General features: G+C 42.6%; 2 protein-coding genes across 2 annotated transcripts in view; one reads left to right on the top strand and one right to left on the bottom strand.

Moving 5' to 3' along the window:
• LOC134794307 (chymotrypsin A-like) overlaps window positions 1-12,339 on the bottom strand; it is a 188,326-nt gene that overhangs the window by 125,576 nt on the left and 50,411 nt on the right. The gene's annotated exons all lie outside the window — the stretch shown is intronic.
• On the top strand, window positions 702-2,430 carry LOC134794512 (acyl-CoA Delta(11) desaturase-like). The gene is made up of 3 exons (XM_063766324.1): window positions 702-903; window positions 1,008-1,344; window positions 1,905-2,430. The coding sequence occupies exons 1-3, from the start codon at window positions 702-704 to the stop codon at window positions 2,428-2,430; spliced, it is 1,065 nt and encodes a 354-aa protein (XP_063622394.1).

The raw sequence follows: 12,339 nt of genomic DNA, 5'->3' as shown, positions 1-12,339 counted from the left end.
GACTTATTTATGGTGTGTCACGTCACGTTACATGCTCACGTCGCCGTCGATGTGCGTATCGTAAACCGAGCCCAAAACACTTGAGAATTTCCTTAGATTGTTTGATTGATTTCCTATGGATCCAACTCACGATAGCGAAGTATTAGTAATAGCTCTCGCTATTTAGAATGCAGCCACGCAGACAACAATATGTCTTGTATAGTCACACCAATAAAAGTCTGCAGCAGATTTGATAGCCGACGCAGTATAAGTGTTATTAATACGTCATAATTTCATAGAAGTTTGACGTTTAATATGACACTTGCACTGCGTGAGCTATCAAAATCGCTGCAGACTTTTTACGGTCTAACTATAGTAAACGATTGTCATTTGGATTACGGTTTCAGCAGAATGATATGGTCGTGCTGCTTGTAGTTATTTTATGGGGCGTGGGGTGTTGCCTAGCCATAGATTCGTAGCTAACTGACTGCAGCGACAAAGTGTGGAAATACCACTATAAACGTCATGTTCATAGGAATTTGGCACCTCGATATTCTGTCGCTTACCAAGTCCGTGCAAAGCAAGTCGGACTGACTAGTTACTCGAAAATATTGTATTTTCATGGCGGGATTTTTTACTGGACTTTGTGATCGTAGGATGAACTCATATAGGTACGACACATTAACCGTGGTTTTTTTTTACAGAAACAAAGACAAGGCGTCATGGTTGATGGTCCAAATGTAACTGGCGTGACTAAAAATAGAGATGTAAAGTCTTCACCGCAGCAAGATGTACCAATCCAAAAGCCAAGGGATTATGAAATACTGTACCGAAATGTACTGTCATTCAGCTATCTTCATATAGCTGCCCTATACGGCTTATATTTATGTCTTACTTCAGCAAAATGGGGTACAATTTTGTTGGGTGAGTCTTCGTCCGCGATACGCGGATCCAAAAACTACCATTATTCTCTGGATTGCGCTGAATACTACCGCTCCGATTTTCTTAATTGTATTTTTCTATTTTAGCTATAATTCTGTGTATTGTCGGTGAGATCGGCATTACGGCTGGCGTCCACAGGCTCTGGTCCCACAAAACTTATAAGGCCAATCGGGCTTTGGAAATCCTCCTCATCATAATGAACTCTGTGGCGTCCCAAAAGTCAGCCGTGCCCTGGATCAGGGACCACAGAGTCCATCACAAGTACAGTGACACAGATGCTGACCCTCATAACGCGAAGAGAGGTTTCTTCTTCTCACATATTGGTTGGCTAATGGTGAAGAAGCATCCAGAGGTTTTGTCGAAGGGGAAGACCATCGACATGTCTGACGTTTACAGCAATCCAGTGCTTATGTTCCAAAATAAGTGAGTATTAGTTAGAATAATAAATAAATAATAAATATTAGGGGACATCTTACAGATCAACCTAGCCCCAAACTAAGCAAAGCTTGTACTATGGGTGCTAGGCGACGATATACATACTTATATAGATAAATCCATACTTATATACATAGAAAACACCCATGACTCAGGAACAAATATTAGTTTTCATCACACTAATAAATGCCCTTACTGGGATTCGAACCCAGGACCATCGGCTTTGCAGGCAGGGTCACTATCCACTAGGCCAGACCGGTCGTCAGAATAAATATGTATTCTCAACCGCACCGATCTATAAAGGCGATACAATTTTTCAAAAACTCTGCTGGACCACTGCACCTTAATGGGTGATTTACGGGATAAAAACTCTAAATAAAATCTTATTTTCAGACAGACAGTTGTATTCGCATTGATAATATTAAGTAGGATTAGGTATATATTTATATTAGAGGAATCAAAATATTTGACTTGCTGCAAGTTACCAAGATTTCGCCATAACACGCGTGTTCTATGATTTTGATGAAAGTATTTCTAATTTGTTACAGGTATGCTCTACCTATTTTTGGTAGCTTGTGCTTCGGGCTGCCTACACTGATTCCGATGTACTTCTGGGGGGAATCACTGAACAACGCCTGGCATCTTACAATTCTTCGCTACACAGTCTGCCTGAACATCACATTTTTGGTCAACAGTGCTGCACATTTCTACGGACAAAAACCTTATGACAACAACATATTACCGCGCCAGAATATACTTGTATCGATATTAGCCGTTGGGGAGGGTTTTCATAATTACCACCACGTTTTTCCTTGGGATTACCGCACTGCAGAATTAGGCAACAATGCTTTGAACTTGACAACGAAATTTATTGATTTTTTCGCTTGGCTGGGCTGGGCGTCTGAGATGAAGACCGTGTCAACTAAAGCCATAGACCTCAGAGCTAAAAGAACTGGTGATGGTACCAATTTGTGGGGGTGGGGCGATGAACATATGACTCAAGAAGAAATTAAAGCAGTCGACATTATCTTTCCTAACAAGGAAGTGAATGAGACATGTAAAAATAAGAAATAAAGTTTGCAAAACGTTGGAAGAGCTACATTTTTGTAATAAATTTATAGTTTAAATTGTATCACAAGTTTGAAACAATACGATACAATGGAAAGTGGGGAATGAAGTATAAAGTCTCTTCTTTAATAACAACTTAATGCAATATATGCTGTGTTTTATTTTATTAGAATCAAAGTAAAATTACAAGACAGAAGTTACGAATAGGCCGTGTTTTTTTAAAACTCCGTTAAGATCATGAATGGAAGCTTGAATTAGGGAGTTTTCAGAAAAAAACCGGTCAAGTGCGAGTCGAACTCGCGTCCCAAGGGTTCCGTACTGCACACATTTTCGAACGAGCCAGCAAAGCGAAGTTCTTATATTCAATTTGGATGGAACACAGCGCTGGCTAGGGGCACGTCCCGGCATTTCCATGTTTTTTAACTGAGTTATCAGGGGACAGTTAGTTACGCTACGCAGTAACTTTAATAAATTATTTACCAATTTATTTAGAATTTTTATTCAAGTATTATGTTAAGCATAGTGCCTAAATTATATTTGCGTTGGTTAGGCGTATCTCTGTTATTTCAAGATTAACAGATATACGTTTAACACGTCAGTTCGGCCTTCTCATTTAGCTACTTAAACAAATTATTTGTTTTATGTTTGAGCACTAACCGCTTCAGCTTGACCTTAGACTTCGCACTAGTCATTTTAAATCTCAAGTAAGATTTAGACTTGCCAAAGTGTGGTGTCAAAATATTGACAACAAAATGACAAATATCGACCAAGTATATTTTTTATTTCCATTTAGGGTACCTAAACCTCAGGGTCGGTACTCCATCAGTAGGCACATATGTAACGTCTTTGACTGACATTGCCATTCAGATTAACAATAAACTAGACGGAGCCCCGCTTCGCAGGGCTCCTAATTCTGGGCGGTTTGCCCTTCGGGCATCTGAAGCTACCTAACCTACCTACCTACCTACGCTTTTTTCCTGAAAGTGTATTGTTTTCACGGACGTCACACAAATCAATAGGTAGGTACTTAGGTAGGTTAGGTTCGTTAGGTAGCTTCAGATGCCCGAAGGGCAAACCGCCCAGAATTAGGAGCCCCGCGGGACTCCGTCTAGTTAAGTTGTGAAGGAAATGTTTTTTGAAAATAAACAGTGCGACGGGACGGGATGGGGGATGGGATGCATCCAAGAACTGCAGATTTGATTTGGTGGACACCCCAGCGTTATTCATAGTTTTGATGTGCAGAAGTTTGAAATGTAAGTTTTAGTTAAATTAATTTTTGGAATAAATGATTGAATACGTTTAAGTTTTTTTTTGTAAACCATGGTCACCCTAGCGAAACCCACAACGTTTGACGTTGACGCTATTGAGCGCACTATAGTCAGACCGTAAAAAGTCTGCAGCGATTTTGATAGCCCACGCAGTGCAAGTGTCATTTTAAACGTCAAACTTCTATGAAATTATGACGTATACATAACACTTACACTGCGTGGGCTATCAAATCCGCTACAGACTTTGTTTGGTGCGACTCTAACAATTTGCCTTCGGCAATTTGCAAACGGCGAAACTTTAGTAAAATGACAACGCCGTTTGTAATCGGCGGATTCTTACAATGCCTGCGACATCTATATCGGTACATTCAAAAGTTGAAGTATGTTATTGTATTGTTGTATGTTGAATACGTAGTATGTATTTTGAAACAGTGTCAGTACATAATAATAATAATTGGTTCTCTCCCACCTTCCTTAACAACTGGTGTCACCTACCTGCTCTATAAGTCCGGTAGTACCACGGAAGCGAAAAACTACAGACCCATCACATGCTTGCCTACACTCTACAAGCATCCATTTTGAGAGCAAAAATCAACGCGCACATTGTCGCAAACAATATTCTGGCTTCTGCTCAAAATGGATGTAGGGTTGGGTCCCGTGGTACTAAAGAGCTCCTCCTCATAGACATGACCATCTGCCAACAAATCCGGCGGAACAAGGGGGCCCTCTCAGCCGCTTGGATTGACTACAAGAAGGCCTATGATTCGGTGCCTCATTCATGGTTGGGGAGGGTGTTAGAGTTGTATAAAGTTGATGCAGCTTTGAGAGCCTTCCTAAGCGCGTGTATGAGGCAGTGGACCACAGTCCTTCGTCAACCAGGAGGCGGGGATGACCCCCCTGACCCGCAGGATTTTATAAGGATTGAGCGAGGAATATTTCAGGGCGACAGTCTGAGTCCCCTATGGTTCTGCCTAGCTCTCAATCCCCTCAGTACCCTGCTGAAGGATTTGGGACTAGGTTGCCGGCTTCGGAGAGAGGGCGAAATCATTTCTCACCTTCTGTACATGGATGACCTCAAATTATTTGCACCAAATAGCCAAGACTTGTCGGAGCTACTGAAAACCACCGAAGGTTTCAGTAGTACCATCAACATGGAGTTTGGTGTCGATAAATGTGCGGTTATGCATGTACAGCGGGGGAGGGTTGTAAATTCAACCAATTTACAACTCTCTGAGACAATGTCTTTCAGATCTATCTCTGAATCAGAAACCTATAAATACCTTGGCATGTCACAGTCGTTGGGTATTGAGGACGAGGGTATTAGACGGTCGGTGAAGGAGCGCTTTTTCAGTCGGCTCACAAAAGTCCTTAACAGTCTTTTGTCAGGAGGCAACAAAGTGCACGCCTTCAACGCCTGGGTAATGCCCCTACTCACATACTCCTTTGGCATACTAAGGTGGACTCAGACCGAGCTGGGCGCCCTGGATCGGAGGGTCCGGTCACTGCTCACCACACATCGCATGCTACACCCACGCTCGTACTGTATCGCTACCGAGCTGGCGCCCTAGCATTACGGTATTGCTCGAAATTACGACGTTTTGAGCAAGACCCATCGTCACACTATCAGGGACGTGACTGGCGTTAAGTGAGAGCTTATGTCTAACGATGAAACGTCAAAGAAGTCCAGTCTCCTCTCTATTTTCAAAATCTCACGCGCCTTCACCTGCTGTGTCACGTTTTCATGTCTCCAATCTTAATTGTTTTGCTTGGTTTGGCTTCCAATTTTCTCGTGATAAATTCATCTTGATTTAAGTTCTAATTTATCGTGTTTGGATTATTACGTGTATTACGTGCTGTGTTGTTTACTCTAAATGACGTACATATACCTAATGTGAATCATGAACTAAGTTGTTCAGCTCATCCTTTCCCTTTGTAGATATTTTACGTTTTTATTATCTTATACGATTTACGTACTCGATTATGAGATTGTACATCCCACGGAAGTGTGGAGGCCGAGGCTTCCTAAACGCCAAGGATCTCCACAACCGCGAGGTGTACAATCTCAGGAATTATTTCCTTAACAACAAGTGTGGGATGCATCGTGATGTGGTGGCAGTAGACAGGAACCTCACGCCGCTCTCCTTGGCAAACGAGAACTGGCGCAAACCTGTGGTACTAAGTACTGCGGATCGCAAGGCGGCATGGGAGATTAAGGTGCTACACGGGCGGTTCTACAAGGCCCTCACGGGACCCGATGTGGACCTGCTCGCGTCGGTGAACTGGTTACGATTCGGGGACCTCTTCGGAGAAACCGAGGGTTTTGCCTGTGCAATTGCGGACGAAGACGATGATGACGAAAAACTATCGGAAATATATCCTGAAGGACGGTACGGTCGACATTTGTCGGGCATGCCGCCGTCCCGGAGAGTCACTCAGGCGTATCATTTCCGGTTGTTCTCATCTTGCTAACGGCGAGTACTTGCACAAACCCAATGCTACAAAACATGAATGTATCCTATTCGCCGACGATACTACCCTACTCATAAAGTGTAAAGACATTATGACCTTTAACCATGATATAAACGATGCATTGAGAGACATAATAAGCTGGCTAGAAAACAATAACCTAAACATTAATTTAAACAAAACTAAAGTTATTCAATTTTTAACATGTAAAAGTAAGACTATGAATTTGAAGGTAACATATGATAATACTAAAATTGAAGAAGTAGAATCAGCTAAATTCTTAGGCATCACCTTAGACTGTTTCTGTAATTGGAAAAGTCATAATATTGATGACTTGCGTTTACGGCTTGACCGATTTGTATACGTTTTAAATCGGGTGCGAAATGTAGTCTCGGAAGAAGCAGCTCTTTCTGCGTACCATGGTTATGTGGCATCCATATTACGATATGGGCTCATACTTTGGGGTAACTCAGTAGATGCAGATATTATATTTAAACTACAAAAGAAATGTATCCGAAATCTATGTGGAGCTGACTTTTTAGCACCCTGTAAACCTCTGTTCCAATCCAAACATATACTGCCTCTTCCGTCACTCTATATTTTTTAAATATGTATTTTTGTTAAGAAGAATATGTCACTTTTTGAAAATTATACAACCAACTCCAAGAGAGGGACACATAGAAATAAATTGCTTTTACCTATAACTAAACTAGCGCTATCTAGAAAAAATTCACAGATTTCGTGCCTCACACGACTATCGAGCACATTGGAAATGAATCTACGGAATTCGAAAAAATATTGTCGCTGAGCGACGAGAAAGTCTGGATAAGGAAAAAGTTACAAAATAAAACTACAACGTTGAATGATAATTATTTTATTCTTAGACTAACACAAGTATCCTGGACATAACGCATGTGAACAAACAAATTGCAAAATTTCCACACGCGTATCCAAGTTTGAATAATTGTCGCCGTGGCGCATAAGTATAGGTACATATTTCATTTTTCGATGAATAAGCAGGATATATTAATGTTCAAAGTACAAGAAAATTATTACACGGCAAATCCGTAGTCAACTCGAGAAGTGGTGATCGGCAGCGGCCCAATTTCTGCAAGATATGAAATTTTCTTGACAGCAGTTTGACGCGACGAGAGATGACCATAACAGCGTTTGTCTATGTTGCAGCATCAGCTATCTTGGGTAATGCTCATCATGACGAATCGGGTGTCCAAAACAGCCTCTCCCTCTCCCTCTCCCTCTCCCTCTCCCTCTCCCTCTCCCTCTCCCTCTCCCTCTCCCTCTCCCTCTCCCTCTCCCTCTCCCTCTCCCTCTCCCTCTCCCTCTCCCTCTCCCTCTCCCTCTCCCTCTCCCTCTCCCTCTCCCTCTCCCTCTCCCTCTCCCTCTCCCTCTCCCTCTCCCTCTCCCTCTCCCTCTCCCTCTCCCTCTCCCTCTCCCTCTCCCTCTCCCTCTCCCTCTCCCTCTCCCTCTCCCTCTCCCTCTCCCTCTCCCTCTCCCTCTCCCTCTCCCTCTCCCTCTCCCTCTCCCTCTCCCTCTCCCTCTCCCTCTCCCTCTCCCTCTCCCTCTCCCTCTCCCTCTCCCTCTCCCTCTCCCTCTCCCTCTCCCTCTCCCTCTCCCTCTCCCTCTCCCTCTCCCTCTCCCTCTCCCTCTCCCTCTCCCTCTCCCTCTCCCTCTCCCTCTCCCTCTCCCTCTCCCTCTCCCTCTCCCTCTCCCTCTCCCTCTCCCTCTCCCTCTCCCTCTCCCTCTCCCTCTCCCTCTCCCTCTCCCTCTCCCTCTCCCTCTCCCTCTCCCTCTCCCTCTCCCTCTCCCTCTCCCTCTCCCTCTCCCTCTCCCTCTCCCTCTCCCTCTCCCTCTCCCTCTCCCTCTCCCTCTCCCTCTACCTCTCCCTCTCCCTCTCCCTCTCCCTCTCCCTCTCCCTCTCCCTCTCCCTCTCCCTCTCCCTCTGCCTCTCCCTCTTCCTCTGCCTCTGCCTCTGCCTCTGCCTCTGCCTCTGCCTCTGCCTCTGCCTCTGCCTCTGCCTCTATCTCTATTTCCACCACCACAAGAATGCATAATAGATTGTCGAATAGTGCCTTATCTACGCCCGTCTCAAACAGGATAGATAGAGTTAGACCAAGAAAAATCTGCAGCGGTTTTGAAAGCCCACGCAGTGCAAGTGTTATTCTGCCGTCATAATCCCGATAATTCGCAACAAACACCGATAACGAACTCTGCGAAACAAAGTCATAAATGTCCTGTGAAAAATGTCGTTCTGACTTTTTGACTATTTTAAGGTTAGGCTACAGGGCAAACCCTTAACCCGATCGTCTTTGTTTTAGGCTCAAATTGTAGCTGACTAAATTGTCCAGAGCCGTTTTTCTCAAATTTTTGATATCATTCTTCGTTTCCAAATTATCGAGCACCAAAATCAAAAATTCGGAAAAAATTGAATTTTATTTTCACTATTTCGACCATAACTTTTTTTGTTTTTGACTTTCTCGAATAATTATTTTTGCACCTTACAGCTCTCGTGATTATGCGTCTTTTGAGCCTATTTTTTAATATCATATCTTCACAACTTTCCGAGATATAAGGGGATCGCACTTTTTCGTGAAATCGGACCGTATACTGGAGCGAACGAAAAGACATTTCCAATGTCAAAACGTCTACTGTATGGCTATCAAATTATTTAATATCCTTTCTGATGAATTTAAAGAATAGGCCTGTTGCAAGTAACAAAGAATCATGGAAATAATGGTTTCAACGAAACATATATGTTAATATGATTCTAAAAATTGGCCCAATCTCAGTATAAACTGAAGGATTATTAATATATTCAATAAAATAAAAGTGCAAAATTCTCCAATCGGCCATTTTTACTGAAACGCCAAACAGTGACGTCATCAATCCATAACATATTTCTTAGAGCAACATAGACAACCTCATTGACCGAAATATATACGTGGGCACCAAAGAGTTCGAAAGGTGCAAAAAAATGTTATTTCGCCACTAAACATTTATTACGTCCAAAAAATATTATTACACGATATAAAGTAGATATCTATTTGTTATTACTTAAATAAAATGCTAAATAATACGATATTTCAACAACAAACATTTTTAATTATTTGGCTGAATGGAACTATCATTGCCATGTTGGCTGTCGTAACTAGAAAAAATTAAAAAGTAAAACCGGCGTTCGGTGATTTTCACTCAAAATTTACATGTATCTAAATAATTCATCTTAAACTGCAACCGTGTGAGAGTTTTTGTGTAAAATGAGTTATTGTGATAAATTGTTGTAATGTATTTATCATCCCTAATCGTAATATATGGTGCTGAATTAACAATATCATTCGGATTCAAGGGAAATTCGTAACTGTAAGTATGTAAACAATATCTACCACCCTACCACCAACTAAATGATGACGTCACAAATGGCATGCGAGGCGTTTTCGCGCGAAGTTTAAACTAGCTATAATAAAATGCAATTATCTATGTTAAATCTTATGAGTATAACTGAAATATAGTGTTTTTCGGAACTAATACAAGTGTACCGACGATATTAAAAGGGTTTTCAAAATTTGTCATCAGGCCTATTGCACTTACAGACATTTAAAAAAACATTGTTTAACCATTTAATTGCGAATTGTTATTATTCTGTAGATGAGTATATAATCAATTGTAAATTGTAATTTAATTTTAATTATTAATTTAATGTTATCACAATGTATTTAAAAATGTATTATGTAGGTACAGAACTGCATGAATAATCGTAGTGTGTAAGTTTAGGTTTACTTGTACATAGTTAGTTTAGCTAGTTAGTAAGTAGTAATATTTGTACGCCAGCCATGGCAAAACAAGAATCGTTCTGTAATGAAATATTGAACACCTATGTATATACACGCTTGTTTAATGCAAATAAACGATCATTCATTCATTCATTCATTCATTCATTCAAACATAATCTCGTAGCCAGAATTATTCACCAGCAACTTGCTCTTCTATATGACCTTGTGGACCGCGAAGTACCGTACTACAAGTACTTACCTGTGCCTGTTCTCGAGAATGGTCATGCCACGCTCTATTGGGATCGATCTATCATCACAGACAGGACTATTGTAGCCAATAAGCCTGACATTGTGATAATAGATCGATCGCAACGTCGGGCCGTGCTCGTTGACATCACCATCCCCCATGATGAGAATCTCGTGAAGGCCGAGAAGGACAAGTCCAGTAAGTACCTAGACTTGGCTCACGAGATAACCGCCATGTGGGATGTTGATTCGACGATCATTGTCCCGATAGTCGTTTCAGTGAACGGTCTAATAGCGAAGAGTCTCGACCAACATCTTGAGAGACTCTCGCTAGGAGGTTGGATCAAGGGTCAGATGCAGAAGGCGGTGATCTTGGACACGGCGCGGATAGTCCGCCGGTTCCTCTCTCTGCAGCCCTGACCACCGGTAGCTTGGGCCTTGCCCCGCTGCTGGCGGCACCCTAGGTTAGGTTTTTTATAATTCGCCGTGTGCCTGCTATACTGCCACATCTCAAAAAACCGTTTTTTCGAGAAATCGCGTCTCAAAGTTGTGAGAGTATAGTTCAGGGTGTTTAATAGGATCTTACTCCTTTAGTTTTAGGTCTATGAATTTAAAATTTAACTTTTTTTACTCGGAATGATATAACCCTCCTTATGACCACGCCACTTTTTAAAACTGTTGCGTCTAGTGCCTAGTTCGTAGTAGGTATTTAGTGAACCCAGGAGATCTAGACTGCTGAATGAAACGATAGCGGACTGTAACACTATTTTAATTGCAATACATTACAAAATAATCTTAATTTATTTTGACGCGACGCGATATATGTGCGTTTCGCGAGCCGTTATTTTTGCTTCTGCCTGTCCCCCCGCGGACCGGCCCCCGGGCCCGTCGCCGGCTAACCGGTCCGGTGACGTGACGGTGGACGTCATCGTAGTTGCTGTGGCTAATTTGATGCGGCGGCGGGTTTGTCGCCTACATATACTCCCGGCGTTGAAGAGCTTGGGTCTTCAAGATCTTGGATGGGTAGAGGACAAATTGTGTTGAAAGCCCGACGAATGACTCCTTTTTTCGTCTTTATGTCGGCTACTCTTGCGATGCCATCTCTGCCAGGCAGCACTTGGACGATGCGGTCGAGCAGCCACATAAGCGGCGGTAGATTCTTTGTCCTTGATTACTACCATGGTTCCGACGTCGAGCTTGCCCCTTGAGCTCTGCCATTTGGTTCTCTGTTGCAGGCCAGAAATATACTCAGTGGAGAACCTGTTCCAGAAGTGCTGTTTAAGGAACTCGATGCGCTGGTACCTTTGAAGAGAGGTAATCTTTAGGTTGGTGAGCTGAGGGTAAGGCAAAGACGTGAGAGGCCTTCCAATTAAGAAGTGAGATGGACTTAAAAAGGATAGGTCAGATGGATCATTAGAAAGTGGCGTAAGAGAACGTGAGTTTAAAATCGCTTCGATCTTTACTAAGCACGTAGCCAATAATTCGTAAGTGAGATGTGTAAGACCTAGGGTTCGTCGCAGGTGGTACTTTACGGACTTCACGGCAGACTCCCAGATTCCTCCGAAGTGAGGTGTGTATGCTGGGATGAAAGAGAAATTGATTTGCGCGTCGGCCATATCTGCCGCAAAGTCTTGTTTTAATAAGAGGTTTGAGAGCTCATTGAAGGTACCAACAAAGGTCGTGCCGTTATCTGAGAAGATTGCCTTTGGCTTGCCACGACGACCAATAAATCGGTTAAGAGCTGCCATAAAAGCCTCCTTGGTTAAATCCGAAACAAGCTCCAAATGAAGTGCCTTGGATGCTAAACACACAAATATACAAATGTAGGCCTTTACGAGCCTACACCCCCTACCTTTGCGGTCAGCTATAAGAATTGGACCGGCGTAATCGGTGCCTGTTTCAAGGAACGGATATTCAAGGTGCAATCTTTCTTTCGGCAGGTTACCCATTATTGGTTGCACTGTTTCACCCTTCAAACGAACACATTTGAGACAAGTATGGACAACCTGTTTTGCCAAGCTTCTCCCTCCGAGCGGCCAGTAGTTAAGTTTTATAGTCGCTAGAAGTAGTTGAGGAGGCGCGTGAAGTAGACGTAAGTGGAACATTTTAAAAAGCATCCTTGCAAGATGATGCTTACTACAGATGAC

This window comes from Cydia splendana, chromosome 10 (assembly GCF_910591565.1).
Source record: "Cydia splendana chromosome 10, ilCydSple1.2, whole genome shotgun sequence".
Taxonomy (NCBI): Eukaryota; Metazoa; Arthropoda; class Insecta; order Lepidoptera; family Tortricidae; genus Cydia; species Cydia splendana.
The sequence above is the reverse complement of the archived record's forward strand: the minus strand, read 5'-3'. Positions and strand labels throughout refer to the sequence as shown.